General features: G+C 46.2%; 7 protein-coding genes across 7 annotated transcripts; 3 read left to right on the forward strand and 4 right to left on the reverse strand.

The window, feature by feature from the left end:
- Positions 1-66: 66 nt before the first annotated feature.
- SPPG_05798 (uncharacterized protein) lies at positions 67-2,284 on the forward strand. Its single transcript, XM_016754007.1, has 7 exons — positions 67-325; positions 392-438; positions 510-1,009; positions 1,064-1,283; positions 1,347-1,456; positions 1,532-1,846; positions 1,918-2,284. The coding sequence occupies exons 1-7, from the start codon at positions 81-83 to the stop codon at positions 2,146-2,148; spliced, it is 1,668 nt and encodes a 555-aa protein (XP_016606861.1). The 5' UTR covers positions 67-80; the 3' UTR covers positions 2,149-2,284.
- Positions 2,151-2,791, reverse strand: SPPG_05799 (uncharacterized protein). Its single transcript, XM_016754008.1, has 2 exons — positions 2,440-2,791; positions 2,151-2,362 (listed from the first exon to the last, which is right to left on the reverse strand). Exons 1-2 carry the CDS (start codon positions 2,743-2,745, stop codon positions 2,315-2,317), a joined length of 354 nt encoding a protein of 117 aa, XP_016606862.1. The 5' UTR covers positions 2,746-2,791; the 3' UTR covers positions 2,151-2,314.
- A 169-nt stretch (positions 2,792-2,960) lies between these two features.
- SPPG_05800 (uncharacterized protein) lies at positions 2,961-3,674 on the reverse strand. Its single transcript, XM_016754009.1, has one exon. The coding sequence runs from the start codon at positions 3,604-3,606 to the stop codon at positions 3,100-3,102; it is 507 nt and encodes a 168-aa protein (XP_016606863.1). The 5' UTR covers positions 3,607-3,674; the 3' UTR covers positions 2,961-3,099.
- A 106-nt stretch (positions 3,675-3,780) lies between these two features.
- Positions 3,781-5,563, reverse strand: SPPG_05801 (uncharacterized protein). Its single transcript, XM_016754010.1, has 3 exons — positions 5,002-5,563; positions 4,686-4,938; positions 3,781-4,604 (listed from the first exon to the last, which is right to left on the reverse strand). Exons 1-3 carry the CDS (start codon positions 5,493-5,495, stop codon positions 3,921-3,923), a joined length of 1,431 nt encoding a protein of 476 aa, XP_016606864.1. The 5' UTR covers positions 5,496-5,563; the 3' UTR covers positions 3,781-3,920.
- A 95-nt stretch (positions 5,564-5,658) lies between these two features.
- On the forward strand, positions 5,659-8,139 carry SPPG_05802 (uncharacterized protein). Its single transcript, XM_016754011.1, has 8 exons — positions 5,659-6,009; positions 6,082-6,166; positions 6,224-6,770; positions 6,833-6,968; positions 7,030-7,109; positions 7,169-7,319; positions 7,389-7,657; positions 7,721-8,139. The coding sequence occupies exons 1-8, from the start codon at positions 5,742-5,744 to the stop codon at positions 7,829-7,831; spliced, it is 1,647 nt and encodes a 548-aa protein (XP_016606865.1). The 5' UTR covers positions 5,659-5,741; the 3' UTR covers positions 7,832-8,139.
- A 708-nt stretch (positions 8,140-8,847) lies between these two features.
- On the reverse strand, positions 8,848-13,687 carry SPPG_05803 (uncharacterized protein; the record flags this gene model as incomplete). Its single annotated transcript, XM_016754012.1, has 31 exons — positions 8,848-8,905; positions 8,967-9,052; positions 9,114-9,270; positions 9,328-9,371; positions 9,430-9,462; positions 9,542-9,647; positions 9,714-9,745; positions 9,809-9,977; positions 10,040-10,074; positions 10,134-10,276; positions 10,335-10,421; positions 10,507-10,598; positions 10,656-10,793; positions 10,852-10,906; positions 10,961-11,011; positions 11,072-11,192; positions 11,254-11,280; positions 11,344-11,393; positions 11,449-11,517; positions 11,581-11,601; positions 11,669-11,722; positions 11,789-11,871; positions 11,935-12,012; positions 12,077-12,130; positions 12,195-12,320; positions 12,382-12,484; positions 12,543-12,605; positions 12,674-12,743; positions 12,801-12,868; positions 12,942-13,392; positions 13,448-13,687. 31 exons carry the CDS (start codon positions 13,685-13,687, stop codon positions 8,848-8,850), a joined length of 2,964 nt encoding a protein of 987 aa, XP_016606866.1.
- A 2,178-nt stretch (positions 13,688-15,865) lies between these two features.
- Positions 15,866-16,602, forward strand: SPPG_09308 (uncharacterized protein). The gene has a single exon (XM_016757467.1). It carries the CDS (start codon positions 16,036-16,038, stop codon positions 16,438-16,440), a length of 405 nt encoding a protein of 134 aa, XP_016606867.1. The 5' UTR covers positions 15,866-16,035; the 3' UTR covers positions 16,441-16,602.
- Positions 16,603-16,628: the final 26 nt, after the last annotated feature.

Raw genomic sequence — 16,628 nt, forward strand, 5'->3', positions numbered from 1 at the left:
CGTGGCCCAACATCTTCCCAGAGCTCTTCCGTCCCAAGTTGCATCTTCCCACGTTGTTTCTGTCCCTCGGCCTTGACAAAATGTCAATAGGTGGCCTGCGGGTCCGACTTCAATTTTCCCCTCCTCTACCGTCTAATCGTTGCTGGTATGAAGTTTCATATACAGATCGACATACCCTTATTAGCGATCTAGCTACCTCGCTTTGGCATGACTTTGATCTGAAGAAGCTCGCAAAGGCGGAGCAATTGAAGTTGGAGGTCGATGGCTTTGAACTAGGGAGGTCGTCGACGACAAAGGGCATCGTTAGAGAGGGCGACTTGATTGTGTAAGAATATATTAGACTCCTTTGGTTCTCAACATCACCGTACTGATCTTGGTCGTCTGCCTGCAGTGTCAGCTGTGTCCAAGGGGGCTCTGTTGCATCTCCTAGGATAGATGGTATTGAAATTTGAACAACAGCTTATTTTGACGTACAGATTCTCACATGTCGATTTATGTCTGGAAACCAGTTCGGATCAAGCGGAAGCGGCGAGTCTCCTTCTCATCAACTGAAGGCTCGGATTCCAAATCCAAGAGAACAAAGACTGTGACCAATGACACCGTGTCTGGCAACAAGAAGATTGAGGTAGCATCTGAAGTAGATAAAATTCAAGTCGGCACGAAAGATACCGTAGAAGCGGAGGATGATGGTTCTTCTGATTCGTCAAGTGATGAGACTTCCAGTGGAGAGTCATCTGAGGAGTCGTCGAAGGAGTCGTCGGAAGAATCTTCTAAAGAATCCTCAGAAGAGTCATCGGACGAGGCATCTGAGGAATCAGAAGAATCTTCGGACGAGTCGTCTGAAGAGGCATCCAAGAAGCCGTCCGTAGTGAAATCTTCAGAAAAGGAGCAGAAAGGAGATTCATCGAAACAAGCGAATTTGAAAGAGAGTAAAGTGGGATCGAAGGAAAATGGGATACGTGTGGAGAGTCGTACGCTGACCGTGAACGGAGTGACTTCGCAGAAAGAGGTTCGTTATCCCCCACCAAGAGCAAAGCTGCTGTGCGCTAACGATGGTGTAAAGGTAGGACGACCACAAATGTCTGTGAAGAGCAGCGAAACGGGACAAGTTGGCAAGCGCATCTCCCGGTCACCGGCGGGAGCCACAATATCTGATATTGCTCCTCCATTATCGCTGGGGAAGAAAAAGAAGCGTCAAATGGAGGAGTTGATCAATCACCAAAGAGTTCATGTGAGGTTTGCAGATGCCGACGATGAAGAAGAGCATGCGGCTGAGCAAGATGGTGAGTGGTCGAATCATCCCAGTGCAGCGTTCGAAGGCACGGTGTCTGATGTTGCTCTGCTAGTGTCACTTGGGAAGAAAAATGCAACGCTTTCGCAAGACTCAGTGAATGTAGGTAGAAACCATGTGAGATTTGGGGATGGAGAGGACAATGCAGTTACCGAGGCATCAGAGGTATATTTCACTCTGGATTTCTTTCTGGGCACTTCACACTGTTCTTACCTACGGTTCAACCTACAATTGCTTTAGCCTAGTCATACTTCAATCGGTCGATCGCGTGTCATCTATACACAAGTCTATCTTGAGGATGACCAGAAGAACAAGGGGAAAAGACGTCGAAATCGTTCAAGGTATTCCATGGAGGGACAAACAACAACAGATGGCGAAGAGGTGAACGGATCAGCACGCCCTACGTCGGTATCAGCAGCTGCAGTTGAGAAAGGACCAAAGAAGAACTACGCTGCCATGCCTGCTCTGATCGGAAGCCCAGTAAGTGGGCAGACAATTGCCTACAAGATTTTAGAGATGTCAGATACATATTGCCCGGTGATATCCGACTTTAAGGTGATCGCCTTGCTGATATTGAGCATTTCTCTAATACATACTAACGGATGTTGCTCTGATGTTTGTTGTAGGAGGGATTAGTCCTTTCCGTTGACCCTCGGCGATCACTTGTTACACTCAAGTTGAAAAATTCTTTCCGACCAGCAACCACGAGTAATGAAGAGGACGAAGAGGTTGCGGAAGGCATGCTAGGGAAGTTCGACTTACCTCCAGATGATTGGTACATCTTGGAGGGGGCGCAACATCAAGAGATCATAACATTGGAACTCGCCAGCCTCATTGATACCAGGATTGTCTCGTGAGAATGAACTGCGAGTCACCATTATGCGCGGGATGTGACACCAACATAGAATGTGTTCGCAAGTTATATTTTTCTGCAGATGCATTCTCCATCTTCATTTTCAATAATACTTCATATATACAAAGGGGTAACAGGAACTACTATACATCTCGCGCATTGCTGTCTTTTCAACGTCGACGCTCGCCAGGACTAAGGTTATACCACACCGCCAGTCCCTTGACGTGCGAAACAAAGTCAATGATAAGAGTCAGTAAGCGCGAAAATGCCACGAAAAGATACAGTCTGCACCCACCGCAATTAACATGCCACCTCCAATAATTCCGTAGGAAATCGAAAACATTCGCGCACTTTCTTGTCTGATATGTTTTCGAATGGCTTCCTTTTCTTCTTCCGACATGTTTGCCATTGGATCACGTTCCTTTGAATAGACCCACGTCTCGTCTACAAGAGGTTTTTCCTGGTCGGGTGGAATGGGCGGTGTCGTGGACTGACGCGGGCCTGTCTTTCCTGTCAGATCTGCGGGAGTGGCTAGGCGTCTGATAGGCAGACGTGTAAGTAGTGGAAGGCTGATACGAGTAGAACGGGCGAGAAGGGGCATTGTTATGCTAGTAGGGTTGTCAGCGATGGAGAGGTGTTCATTTGCTTGCAGGATAGAACCGATCAGAGGAGCGACGAGTTGAGTCATCCGTCGTATCGGTTACGTCATCAGAATTGAAGTCGTTATGTCGATATGTCGTCTCAAGCTGTAGAGATTTTCAGGCAATAAGTTTCTACGCATGTCTGTAACGTAAATAGAACAAATTGTGCTCTTCGTATCGGTTATACTGTGTTTTTTGTTCAAAAAGATACAGATACAGCAAAAGCGTGGTAGACATTTCAATAGACCGGAATGTACAATCCAAAAAGCAAAACTACCACTATACAGTCCCCCCCAAAAAAGTTTGCTTTCGAACTAAATCACATCATCTGCTGATTTCCCCTCTAGCAGTGCCTTTTCCTCCTCTGCCCTTTCAATCTCAGGATCCTTTCCTTGATTGAAGAATTCTACAACGGGTTTCATGGCCTCTTGTCTCGCCATTGTCTCATCAGCGAGCTGTCTCTGCTGTTCTCTCCGTAACTCGGCAGCAAGTTCATCACGCTTTTCCAATGCCTCGTGTGAAGGATGTTCGCCTGATTCTCGGGCAGCTGCATCTGCTGCTTGAATAATGTAGGAAGCAGCCTTGGAGATTGTTTCGGTTGCGGATTGATAGAGTTCGCGAGTTTCACGTCTGATTCGGTCAGAAGTCTCCCGGGCTGCGTTCATGGCTTCGATGGACTCTTCTTTTCCTTCGTTTGCGTAATGTGCGGCGGTTTCTGTTCCTGCGTGTTTGGCATCAGGAGAGGTCTCTAGGGCTTTTTTGGCATGGGCTGCCCAGGTATCTGTAGGCTTTGGTGTGGGATTTGATGGATCAGAAGCCATTGTAAAGGTATCTTGAGTCGTCGTCGTTTTGTAGGTGTGTGTGTATGGTTTGGACGAAGAGAAATGGAGATTAAGACTTTTCGCTTTTTAAGAGTCCTCGTCCCTTGTGACGTCACCAGACAACAACTCGATCCCTCGGCGATCTGACCCTGCAAATGACCCATCATCCAAGGATTTTGTTTATACGCTTCCAAGTAGATGAATTCTATTTCTTTGTGTGAAATATCAAATAATGATACGAGAATGATTCTATATACAATACACTATGTAAACAACTATGCAAGAAACATAAACACATAAAAGTGACTACGAAATTAATTCTTTTTGCTGGTATCCGCAGAGTTGGAAGTCTGCCCTTCCACCTCATCTGTCGGGGATGCCTCCTGAGTCAATAGCGTCAACTCATCTGTAGGATCCTTCAGAGGCACTTGTGATGCATTTTCGGCCTCCCAATCCTCCAACTCTTGTCGTTCACCAGCCAACATGGTTATCAGATCTATCTGTTCGTCTTGTTCTTCTATAAGCATCGTCTTTAAGTCAATTCTTTCGTCCCGAGTATCAAACTTTTCATCTGCTTCTGGGTCTATGTATGCGGGGGCGGACCAACTCCGGGAAACGCCCGCGAGAGTGCATGGAATGTTGGCATTGCCTTGACTTGCCCCACTGGTTCGGCCCTTCATTCCACTCGTGCCGTTCCATACAGGAACACTCACCGAGACATACTCGTCTCTTCTCTCCTCCAAACCGGTCATCACCCCCAGCATATCTCCGACATCCCACCCTGCAGCCATTGTCTGTTGCAACTGTCGGCGAGCTCGTCTTCGAGCTAGTGGTCGAGCGATAAACTCTGGGATAAAGTCTTCGTAGAGCAAATACACAATTCCGTTGATGATCCCCCCAATGTGGAAAAAGATGTATGGGAATACGTAATAAATAGGAGGTACTCGTGCAGGTCCTTGTCCAAGCAGCGGGGTATATAGTGGCACCCCACTAATCCACTAATTCATAGCAAGGACAGGCAAAAGTATTTAGTTTCTGCAAAGGATTCGCAGTCATCTTGGGGGAGCACTTGAACTCACCTTGACAGAGTAGACCAATACATAGACTGTGATTTTACTGGCCGCTTTATTGACATCAGAATGAGCGAAAACAAGCTTCCCACCCTGAACAGTAATTGCAAGCACCCGTTCCAGATCACGACTTGTTCTCCAAATTTTGACCAGGACAGGCGTTGAAAACGCCACGACCGAAGCTATACTGCATAGCAGCAGGGTGACTGCCGCAATTGCGATATTTCGAGAGTGTTCACCTTGGGTCGTGTCAATAAAACAGCTTTATAAAAGATCAGCCAAAGTCCCTCTTTCCATAACATGATCGTAAGGGCAAGACACGTACGAAAACTCTCCCAAGGGACCGAACCAATTCGTCTCCCAGCAAATAACAAGGAGAGTGAGGCATATTCCATTCGCTGGAATGAGGAGGCCCCAGTCGTACTTTCCCCAGCTCACTTCCCACTGCCGACACACACGAGCATAGGTAAAGGCAGAGAGAAACGAGGACAGAAGGTACTCGACCGCAGCAAAGTAGCCCGTAAAAGCACCCATGGCTCGACAAGTTGTTCCCGTAAACAGTCGCTGTTTGATAATTTGATACAATGCTGTCGTTCCAAAGCTTGTCAACATGAGAAACTCTCCTATTACAATATACACTGGTATTCTCTGTGATAGTGACAGTGCTTTTTTCTCCTTGAAGACGAGAACATAGGACCGGTAAAAGACGAGTGAAATGACAATGAGGTGTATTGGGGCGAGAACAAGGAACGAGAGGTTCACGAGGAGGTAGTTGTCAAGGTAAAACTGTCGTGCAGCATCATCGTCTGAAGACGACATGATGACTTGCTGGGAGCGATGAACAATGGGCAATCATGCAAAAACCAACGACAATGTCACCAGCCATAGAATCCCAGTTCGTGTGTGCCAAAGCGGCACAAAAACAAGTCCAAGAAAGCAAATAAAAAAATTGTCTTTTATTATTAAACAAGTTGAGTGAAACCATCGAATAGCGCGGCTTCACACTTTTACCATTAAAGATATTTAATAAGAACTTGGTTTTAATGATCTTTTTGTTGATTAAAGATGTCGCCCAACACAACAACAACGACGACGAGGACGAGCTTGTCGGAATTCCAAAGCTCATATCCCCCCATCCAAATTCCTTGCACCGATTTATATAGTTTTATTTTTGGCCAACTTTCAAGGTGTTCATCCAATGTACCAGCTCTCATCGATGCTGCGACGGATGAACAAGTGAGCTATTCAGAGCTTCATGCTCGCATAAATCGTCTTGCTGCCGGCTTGAGCGCCCATTGGGGCATCAAAAAGGGCAATGTCGTCGCGATCTACGGTAACGATTAAAAAAAGAAGGATGAGGCTTATGATGAAAAGACCTGATATATTTTCAAATTTTGGCCCTTAGCCCCAAATACCATTGATTTTGTCATTTCCGTTTACGCCATTGTTCGACTCGGCGCAACAGTCACCACTGCCAATGCTGCCTACACGTAAGTGCTACTTGCTACATCTAAAGCTCAAGTTGTGCTAACGGGGATTGTCGGCAGATCCAAAGAACTCGTATACCAACTACGGGATGCCAACGCAGTCGCCATCCTCACCGTTCCCTCCGCGTTAAATGTCGCTCGGGAATCCGCGTTATCTGCCGGTATCAGTACAAGCCGGATAGCAGTCATGGGCTCTCGAGCATCAAGTGATGCACCTCACATACGAGATCTCATGGTGGATCTCGAACCTCCCAAGATTGTCTTTACTCTAGACGAATTGGCACAACATCCTGCCTTCCTCTGCTACAGCTCTGGTACAACTGGGAGATCAAAAGGAGTGATACTAACTCACAGAAACATAACAGCAAACGTTGCCCAGAACGCGGCGGTAAAAGTCACGGATTACACCCAATGTCGGGTGTGGTCCGCCATCCTACCATTCTATCATGTTTACGGACTCGTGTCGATCATGGCCGTTGCGTTGTACCAACGCTGTACGCTCGTTATCATGGAAAAATTTGAGTTCAAAGCCTTTCTCGAGATGGTGCAAAAGTATAAAGTGCAAGGATTGCAAGTTGCGCCTCCAATCGTCGTCCAGATATTGAACGTAAGAACATCAAATGGCTGGGCTTGCATACTACCGCGATTAACCGTTCCTTCCTTCTCAAGAACCCACTAGCCAAACAGTATGACCTTTCGTCCATCAAAGCAATGCACTCCGCAGCGGCACCTCTCAGTAAAGACATTGAAGACGCAGTAAGCGAAAGATTTGGGTTGCCAATAAAACAAGGGTTTGGCATGACAGGTATGCTACATGGGTTTAGCAGAGTATTGCTGTACCGATGGAGTACTTACTGTCTCTTTAGAATCCGGACCAAGCTCTCACTCAAATCCCAATCACAAGATAAAGTCAGGATCAATCGGCATTCTGTACCCGAACATGGAGGTGCGTTTGATAATTTGATTGTAAGATTGTTTCGGCCTTCACGGACTGGCAACATTTAGGCCAAGATTATACATGTCGAAACCGGACAGACTGTGCCAATTGGGGAGGAAGGCGAAATGTGCCTTCGAGGCCCAAATATCATGAAAGGCTACCTCAACAATGCAGAAGCCACCAGAAATACTATTGATAGCGAGGGATGGTTGCACACAGGTAACGATCCAACTCTTTGTTTATACTCGAAACACGTGTTTCTAACGATCCAGTGGGCTTCATGTATAGGCGACATTGCGCGCGCCGACACAGAAGGTTATTTCTACATCGTCGACCGACTGAAAGAGTTGATCAAATACAAAGGCTTTCAAGTACCTCCGGCGGAACTCGAAGGAATCCTCCTAACACATCCCATGGTCCTCGACGCTGCAGTCATTCCACGAAATGACGCACGTGCCGGAGAAGTTCCCCGAGCATATATTGTCCTGAGACCTGAGAGTTGCGTGAGCGAAACTGAGATTCGAGAATTCGTGGATGGGAAGGTCTCGGGACACAAGGTATGTCACCTTACTGCAACAATATACATGTATCGATAATACTGATTTGACAACACACAAAAGAAACTCCGTGGGGGTGTTCGCTTCATTCCCGCAATTCCAAAATCGCCCTCTGGAAAGATTTTGAGACGAGTTTTAAGAGATATGGATAAAAGGGAAATGGCAAAACTCTGAGAGGTTGAAATCAAAATATGGGGCGGGTTGCAATGGTGCTTGTAGAATGTTTGTTATTTAGTTGAGCAGCTTCTGGATAGAATGGATAAAACGCCCTGGTGGTAAAACTCCAAGAGGGACACCGAGCTCTCCCTGCTCAATCATTGCCCACACCGTCTTTTCTCCAAGGTCCAACATCAAGTATGCCAAACTTCATCAATGCATTCACAATCGTTATAACCCCCAAAACCTCATACGGATCCCCAGCTTCCGAGAGATACCGCGAATAGTAGTTAATACCAATCAACTGATTGTCAACTGATTGTCACAGCCGATATTTGCGGAAATAAAGTGACCTATACGGGTATACTGTAGATATGATACTCTGCTTAACGCATGTTGCTCTGACCAAAGTCAGCAACGTAAACCATTGACAAACTTGATTACAACTGATTGATTATCGAAAACCAGTTGTTCCAGCCAGCTTCCCAAATGCTATCCTCCCAATGTCGATACATAGGTTGACAATCATCGGAGTTTTTCCCTTGGGCGGAAGATCTCATCCAAAATACCGCTCGTCCAAAGATAAGATGCTATCATGATTGTGTCGGTCAGTTGATTTCTTCAATGAAAGATCAAAGTTGGATGATCCCAGGGATCAGTAATGGGCGCATCGCAACTAACAAGTAGCTGCATGCAAACAATGCCCCTTATCTCAAATTCTATGGCGATGAAGGAGCGGCAATGATGTGTATAGGACGATATTGGGTGGTAGAAACAGTTTGCCAGCGTATGAGAGAATCAGGTAGGAAACGTTCCGGGTAAGAGATGATCGGTGAGCATCTGATTAGTTTGTTCTGAAAGTCTCGTTCGATGGGCTGGCAAACACAGCTAGAACGGAATGCCACCTGAAGGAGATAGTTTTTTATCATCAGATTAGATAGAATGTGGGTTTTCAATTGTTGAGACTCTATTTTGCGTGCATTTATGCTAGGATAGGTTAACAAATGATGTGCATGACTAATTTGTGATTCTCTTTACATGCGAAGTTCACTAGAAAAGCGATCCAAGATAGAAATCGTGTGCGCGTAGAGTCTGCGTTATGGCCCAGGAGATGAGTATTTGCAGTAGCGTCAGATGGAACACAGACTCTTACCGATTGAAGGCCATTTCGCTAACAGAAGCAGCACCAAAATCATCGTCATTGCTATCGCTTTCACTGTCCGAGTCGAGGACCATCACCTAGTCAAAGCATCATATGTGAGGCCAAAAGCTTGACTGCATAATGGTTTTCAATACTTGCATCCTCCTCGCGCTCTGGGACTCGTTGCCCGGATTTCTCAGTCTGTTCGCCAGACCCGAAAAGGACATGGAGATTTTCCTGGTCATTTGGTAAGCTGTTGAATCCGAGAATCGAGATGCCATGGGCGGCGGCCATTGTTTCTTCCACAAAGAGGATACTAACAAAAGGTTGGGGATTGGAGCGTACGTAATGACTTCCAGGCAGAATGCCCCACCTGACAAGTCCATCATCGATGAGAGCAGTATCACGAAGACACAGCTTCAGGACGAATGGATATCAGCAATGGGCCGTATAAGAGATGTCAGAGTGGAGATACCTTGGCATGGCAGCATGCTAAGCGAATGAGAGTCTATCGTCAATGCGTAAAAAGGTCAGAAACATCTTTCCCTGTGTCGTCGATTTTTACCAATAGCATCATTCATCCATACCTCCATTTTAGCGAGCATAGAATCAGCTGCACTCGGGATGTTCCCAACAAGACGCCGAAGAGCGGAAAAATAAGAGCGTAGAAAGGTCTGACATTCCAGGGATAGCCTGCGCAGAGAGTAAATGTAGGGACAAGGTATTTGAACGCCAGATATTACGCTTTAAGGAACGTACTTGACTGTAATGTTAGAAGCCGCATGGACAAACTAGGTAGAAGGATACAGAACATGTCAGCGAGAAGCATGACAATGGAGAGTATCAAGGTATACCTGCACAAAGTCTTCATGGGACACATAGAACGGGTCGGCCGTCAGCTCATCGCCATGCTGCTGGTCGTTCAACTTCCGCATCTCTTGTGACAGAATGTGGCCGCTGATGATTTCATCGTGTTTACTCTTGGTGGACGATTGGCACATGTTGAGAACAACGTCGAATTTGCTATACACTCGGAACGCATCAAAGAGTGCAGTGAGTTTGGATGTGGGCCGTATGTACGTTACCTTAGCAATGGCTTCACGGCCTCTTTCACCGTTTTCTGGATAGGGCGGTCAGAGCAACAACATATAATTCATTGCAAAGAACGTAGATGTCCACCTCCAAAGAAGTCTTTTCCTCTGGATCCCATCTTTTATTCTTGGCATTGTGAGTGCATGCTGATCCCCAGACACAGACATTTGCATGCAACGGGACAATCTGTTCGCCGTGTGCCAATCCACGAAGGATAGGTGTGGCCACAGCTGATTGCATTGTCAGCTCTCATGGGTGTTCCGCTCGGCGTTAATGTGCAGTACGTACCTTCGCTCAGGCTCGCTACCTGCTTTCGGCTAAGCTTGTCTAATTCCACAAAAAGCACCCCGTCTCTGGCTTGTGTGAGCGGACTCGCTGAAAGGAAATAGGCTAGTATCAGCATGCCAGAGTTCGAGTAGGACAGTAAAAAGAAATAAGGTTCTGAATGCTCCCAGCAGACCTTGTATGCGCTGATGTTGTAGTTTTCCAGAGTCACTGATCTGTAGCAACGGATCATGTTTGGAATGTATTCCATGTGTCCAGATTTGGTTTCTATAAGCCTGATTGATGGATAATTCTACGGCACGTAGCTTAGGTGGTACTCCTTACCTACGCAAGCTTGCCGCCCGTAATATTAAGCGCAATAGGACTGGCGTGGTCAAGTCCACAGTGTACAGGAGATTAACGGATTGTCTCTGTGATCTAAGATCTGGCATAATATCCCCAGATGATGGTAACGATACGAGACTACAATGTCCTTGGTTCATCGTAGCAGCAGGAACCAATCGTTGCATTAACTCTTCACCTTAAAAGCATAGCAAGTTTCGCTTTCCTCCACATTGTCCGGGGCACGACATCATCTGTACCGTAATAAGAGATTATTTGAAAATTGGATTAACAGGTTGGGAACTTACGACAGAAGCTGTCAACAAGCTTTTGTGAGAATGCATAAGGTGACAAGTTCGCTGCGATGTATAATATTAGCCGTGCTCAAAGTTTGTCAGAACAATCATGTACGCAGCTACCTTGCTGCATTCGCAGAAAAACTTGTGGCAACAGATCGGTCCCGCGCCCGAACACATCGGGCTTTTGTGTGTTCAGAGTCCATGCCCTTCCAAGGTTCAAGTTGGCGGATAACGCAGGAGTCTAGTTCCCCATATGGTAAGTTAAACGTGTGCTGTAACGACCGCCATCAATGAACACATACCCAATTCAATTTGCGAGCATTATTAACCTGGATTCATGCCATCTTAGTTTGAACTCATCCTTACCGTGAACGAAATACTAGTTAACTCACCCGAATCAGCATCCGATAGGTACTGACGAACCGAGTGCCAATGGTATAACCTTCAAAGGAAGTTGTTTACTAAAACATTCATCCTCACTTTTGTTCTCTTATTACCAGGTTGGGCGTGCACACTGCCAATAAGCTCAATGTAGTCACCAACTTGGACAACATTGACAAGGTCATCTAGTGTTGTTCTCAGCACAGACTGTACTTGAGCGTAAGTCAGTTGATGATCCAAATACCTACCTTCCAAGTCGAATGTTACTTCTAACGGTGATATCAGTTTGGTGAGTGGTAATAATTAGGTAAAAGTAAATGCCATGGCATGCGTTACCGTTCGAGAAGCAACCGTCAGCGCATATGTTGAGCATTTGGCCCTTCTGCCGTACTTTGGGTTCGTCTTCGTTAGTGTGATCGAGGTTGACGTCAATATTTCAATAGTAGCGCATTCTACCTGTTGTTACTCGATCTGCAGCCATATCTAACATTATATCTCCACAATGGCTACAGTTTAAATCGACGTCATGTACCGTTGCGCTGCATTTTCGATGAAACCATCATTCACTGTGGGCACCGCTCTTGTTTATTGTACGTACAAACCTTGTCGTGGTATGCAAGCAGGTGCCGTCCTCCGCCCTTTTGACTACTCGATGCACTCGATTATTGATTGCAACATACCTTAAAAGCCCGATGGGTAGTTCATGCAGACTAGGTCGAGTTCAAGACTACAACAATAGCTCACATAGTATTCCGATTTCTGCATTTGGGGTTAAGGCATCCATACGTCTGACTGTATCTGGATAATCATTGAAGATGTTTGATGTTGTATCGGATCACGTCAAGCAACTTGTCGGACATACATGGTATGAAAGGGTAGGTGCAAGCATGATACAATGCCACGAATAGCGACAAGGTTTTGCTTTGTGACTTTGCAGAGTTCTCCGCGGCTGTGATTGAAGACCTCCCGTAAGTTGTAAAAGTGCAGCCTGTATGGCAGCGTCAATGTAGCGAAACTGAAGATGAGAGCATAGTCCAGATGCATCTTACTCTGGAATCGCTGGCAAGTAGGCCAGACGGATGGCGGCTCGTACGTGCTCTGGAAAGAGGGTGGATTGAGCGCGTGTCGCTTTTTCAATGTGCCAAAAGCAGGCTGGAGCTGTCATCAATGCCTTTGCGTCCGAACCATAGAAGCAAAGCTAATCGCCTACCACTGGCAAAATCTTCTTTGAGGTTCTCAGCCAAACCCCGTATTAATTCATTTCCAATATTCTCTGTGCGGGTAGGTGGAGAACATTATAAGCTGAATCTTCGTTCAGCAGGTAAAAAGCCATGTCATTACCGTCGTAGTCCAACAACACTGCAGGATCAATGTGGAGGATTACGCAGTATCTCTCCTTTGTCGATGTTCGCTAGAGATAGTAGTTCAGCAGTGGTCATTTTGTCAACAGCTGAAAAACTAGTATTACCTGCGCCTTGACGCGCTGTGCGTCAAAGATTGCCTTCATAATATCTTTGATGTGATAGAGCTGGATATCTAAGAAAGCGTTGTGGTCAAGATCGGGAAGGACGAGTTGGGAATTTTTGCGAAGGGCAGTTTGTATTCTTACATTCAATTATTCGTTCTCTTGTTGACCGATTAGCTGAATCGGGCATGTATTCCTCCGCATACCCGTAATGCCGAGACATTGTATTGTCAGATATCTTGACAGGTTCGGTCTCTGGAGCTGACACAGATTCCAGATCATCCGGGCCACTGATAAAGTTTTCGTCCTCAGGACCTCGAATCGGTGGACTGAATAGCGACGTTGCCAATTGTAATGAAGGACTCTTAGCAGGGCACGGAGTAGAAGATCTGCTGTCACTGACGCGAGATCCTGTGGACGATACAGGTGTACTACAGGAAGAGTTGAGGAAAACAGCCGGCCGAAATACTGGTGTGGGTGGTGCCTGGAGCTGAGAAGAGGAAGACCTGTAGCTATTATGTTCGGTACATTGCTGCTGGGGTAGTGTCGGCTGCCTTGAAGATCCAGAACCTGGTTGTACTGGAAGATTTGGATTCTGAGCGTCCAAAGGAGGTTGTCCAACCATAACCTCTTCTGGTGACTGCCTATACGACGCTGGAATAGAATGCTTGGCTGTTATTTTCCTGAAATTGGCCTTTCAGGTAGTTAGGTGAGCTAGCGTCGCCAAAATCGCCAAAATTCCAGGAGCAGCATGCCTTTTTGGAGAATGCAAAGCGGTCCTTCAACGAATTCCTGATGCGCTGCTCATCAACGGTAGGAAACGCATTGGATATACGGTCCGCATTAGCAGGTGCATCTATTGTCAATGCCGGATCTTCGTCTTTTGCCATGGTCAGGATGAACAAGGAGCGTGGGAGTAAAGTGATCTTGCCTTAGTGTATTGGCAATAACAACATAATACACCAGGGAATGAACCGGCGACAACCGGTTCGGAAAAGCCAAGTTACTCCCCCTTACTAGTAGCCAACTACGACTAGGCCCAATTACACATGCAATACATTACGGTTGTTCTAACCGGGTAACTAAGCCCACCACCACGAGAGAAATCCTACTAGGCCTTTGATTCCGAAATTCTTGAGTCGGAGGATGTTCAGATACTAGTAAAATCAGAATAATTAGACTGGGAATACACCTGGGAAAATACAAAAACAATGCATACCTGCGATCATTGCAGCATAGTAGTAGCAGTGTTTGCAAGGGGTTATGTTGTTGTCGTTGTCGGGCGGACGAGGCCCTCGGCACCACCACATCGGCGTTCTCATGATTGACTTGAGAGTTGCTTGAGGATGCTTCGAGAGTCGAGGGAAAAGAAACAAGATGGGGGGAGAGCAAATGCCCCCCTTTTATAGACCTTCAGCATGCGCTCCACCGCAGTTTGGAGAAAGAAAAAACATTGGCATGCCACACCGCAGTTTGGAGAACATTAGCATGCACCTCACCGCTGTCAGCGATGGGGGTGCTGATTATGTCACTAAATGTGGTTAATTCGCACTGATCTTGCCTTATGTAACGCATGCGCAACTCGGGTCATATTACCTCTTTTGTCTAAATGAACAATTATTGCCAATATTGGTTATATTGCTTTAACTTTACGGGCGGGGAAATTCACTATATAACTTGTTGCAAGCTCAACCTCTGAGCCATGCTCCGACCCCTCCGGCACTTGAAATTTAACAGCGTCCATGGTTGCCGACCTCAGCGCCGCTACTTGCAACATAGGTCGTTCCAGCTTGGTAGGTTGCTGCCATCGTCGCAGCCGTTGGGGTGCAGCAGGCGTTGGGGATCATCCTAGTTTTCATTTTGTAGCTGTAGCCGAATTTGCAGTTAGAATGGTTTGCAACGGCATTTGTTGCTCTAAATCCGTCTACGCTCACCACCGCTGCGGCATGTGGAGGGTGACAACATTCAACCCCACAACCCTTAGCACATGGCCGATACAGACACAACGTTTAAATTCATTGTCTTTAGCGCAATGCACGCTTTGAAACACTCTTAAAATTTCCAGATCATATGCTAAAATGCGACCCAATTTTGCTGTCACCGCTTTACAGCAGTTTTTGCAAGAAATATGCACAGTGAAGATCCACAGAATAATTTCAGATTGATATGCGGAGGCAAATGTACAGAAATGATCCGATGAATGCCTCTAAGAGATATGAATCAAAAGCTCTCTACGTTAGCATGCATGGTATGTCGACAAGGCAGTCAACAATCGTAAAAGAAAAGGCGAAATACAGTGGTATGTCTTCAATCGGCACATTTCCAGATTATGGAAATCATGGACAACAATTACGCCAGTTGCCGTTTGTAGATGTGCCATGCCATTGCATGTAAATACCGTCATCACCGTCAACATGCCCCCAACCATACACCTAACAGGTCCTCGTAGGGGTAGCTGCTACAAGTACTTTTTATACACGTGATTTCAAACTTCGCCTGACTATTGTATTTCTTGGGCTTTTACTTATTAATGATTTTGCGTACACAACGCTATGGATCCAAAGACATGCCGCAGTCCGCACGATCGAAATCTGTCAGCAGAATATTAGTTGGAGATATCCAAAGCCATTTTCTCAGATCTGCGTTTGATCTGCATTTCTCGTACAATGGGGAGTTGGTAACGTTCGTTGGGATGAACGTATTGACCGCCATGGTCTGCCGCATGCCGCATACATTTTCGACCTTGCGAACTTACCATGTGGCAAGGTTTGGAGACATCGCGTTAACTTGGATTTCGGCCGCAAGCGGCACTGACAAATTCAGGTGCAGAGATCTCCTCGTCCTGTTCGCAGTGCATTCTTCTTTGGTAGAGTAAGTGATCAATGGTTGGATATGTCTGAACGGTTTGTTCATTGGAAAGGTGTTCACTGTCCGATTGTGACAACTCAACATCATCGATGCTGTGGATCTGCGACTGTAATGACTCCTTCTGCACCGATTATTGGATAATACTCTGCAAAAATGCCGATTTGAAAGGTCGGGGATCTGTTGGGCTTTTCTTGACATGCCGCATTCTGGAGGCGGGTGCTACTACCCTGAAGCAGAACGCAAATGACAGCAAGTTTTGCAATTCTGCTCACGGTGAATATAAAAGAACGCCGGGCGAGTCACCCTACTTGAATAAATCATCCTCCAACTGCAACGTCTACCACTCATCTTAAAGCCAATAAGCTATCAAATGACCGCTATGCACTTCATCAGCGACACGATCGCCTTCGCTCTCCTCACTCTATTCAGTCTCTGTGCCGTGAACGGACAGTGTATTGGGGACGGCAAACAATGCGACGTTGCAAAATACTGCAAATACACCTTCAACAATTTTAATTGTCAAATGCCGATTCCTGGAAAAGCCGCATCATTTAAGGAATGCGTCTTAGATGCCGGCTGCCCTTCGGGCTCAAAGTGTATCAACCAACTTTGTTGCGATGTGTCAGCATTGAACGGCGATAGCTCTGCTTGTCCGACGGGCCCCGAACTCGCCAGGTGCTGTTTTGAGCGCAACCTTGGAGCTGACGTGGGGCAACCTGGTAGTTTTATCCTCGAGAAGCCCACAGCGCCCTGTGGATGCCCGTCCCTCCAATGATAACAAGAAACCACATCGCCTTGTCGGCCATTTTCCGGTTCAATGCTCAAAATAGACTTTAGCTTGCTAGTATACCTTCGTCACCCGTCATCGTTTTTGCAGTTAATGTCTGTGATAGAATCAAAAACTCAAGTTTAATGTAACTGTCGTTGAAAATGTCATGTGTATTACGATATCAGTCATTGCAT

Source organism: Spizellomyces punctatus, assembly GCF_000182565.1.
Source record: "Spizellomyces punctatus DAOM BR117 chromosome Unknown supercont1.10, whole genome shotgun sequence".
NCBI classification, from domain to species: domain Eukaryota; kingdom Fungi; phylum Chytridiomycota; class Chytridiomycetes; order Spizellomycetales; family Spizellomycetaceae; genus Spizellomyces; species Spizellomyces punctatus.

Bases quoted from the DNA above. Each gene is read 5' to 3' on its own strand.
- SPPG_05798 (XM_016754007.1), top strand. From the start codon at position 81: ATGTCAATAGGTGGCCTGCGGGTCCGACTTCAATTTTCCCCTCCTCTA. The intron at 439-509 runs GTATTGAAATTT...TCTGGAAACCAG, and splicing joins TGCATCTCCTAGGATAGATG to TTCGGATCAAGCGGAAGCGG. The intron at 1,010-1,063 runs GTTCGTTATCCC...GATGGTGTAAAG, and splicing joins GAGTGACTTCGCAGAAAGAG to GTAGGACGACCACAAATGTC.
- SPPG_05799 (XM_016754008.1), bottom strand. From the start codon at position 2,745: ATGCCCCTTCTCGCCCGTTCTACTCGTATCAGCCTTCCACTACTTACA. The intron at 2,363-2,439 runs GTGGGTGCAGAC...TCGCACGTCAAG, and splicing joins GAGGTGGCATGTTAATTGCG to GGACTGGCGGTGTGGTATAA.
- SPPG_05800 (XM_016754009.1), bottom strand. From the start codon at position 3,606: ATGGCTTCTGATCCATCAAATCCCACACCAAAGCCTACAGATACCTGG.
- SPPG_05801 (XM_016754010.1), bottom strand. From the start codon at position 5,495: ATGTCGTCTTCAGACGATGATGCTGCACGACAGTTTTACCTTGACAAC. The intron at 4,939-5,001 runs GTACGTGTCTTG...TCTTTTATAAAG, and splicing joins GGTCCCTTGGGAGAGTTTTC to CTGTTTTATTGACACGACCC. The intron at 4,605-4,685 runs GTGAGTTCAAGT...GCTATGAATTAG, and splicing joins TATTGGTCTACTCTGTCAAG to TGGATTAGTGGGGTGCCACT.
- SPPG_05802 (XM_016754011.1), top strand. From the start codon at position 5,742: ATGTCGCCCAACACAACAACAACGACGACGAGGACGAGCTTGTCGGAA. The intron at 7,110-7,168 runs GTGCGTTTGATA...GGCAACATTTAG, and splicing joins TTCTGTACCCGAACATGGAG to GCCAAGATTATACATGTCGA. The intron at 7,320-7,388 runs GTAACGATCCAA...CTTCATGTATAG, and splicing joins CGAGGGATGGTTGCACACAG to GCGACATTGCGCGCGCCGAC.
- SPPG_09308 (XM_016757467.1), top strand. From the start codon at position 16,036: ATGACCGCTATGCACTTCATCAGCGACACGATCGCCTTCGCTCTCCTC.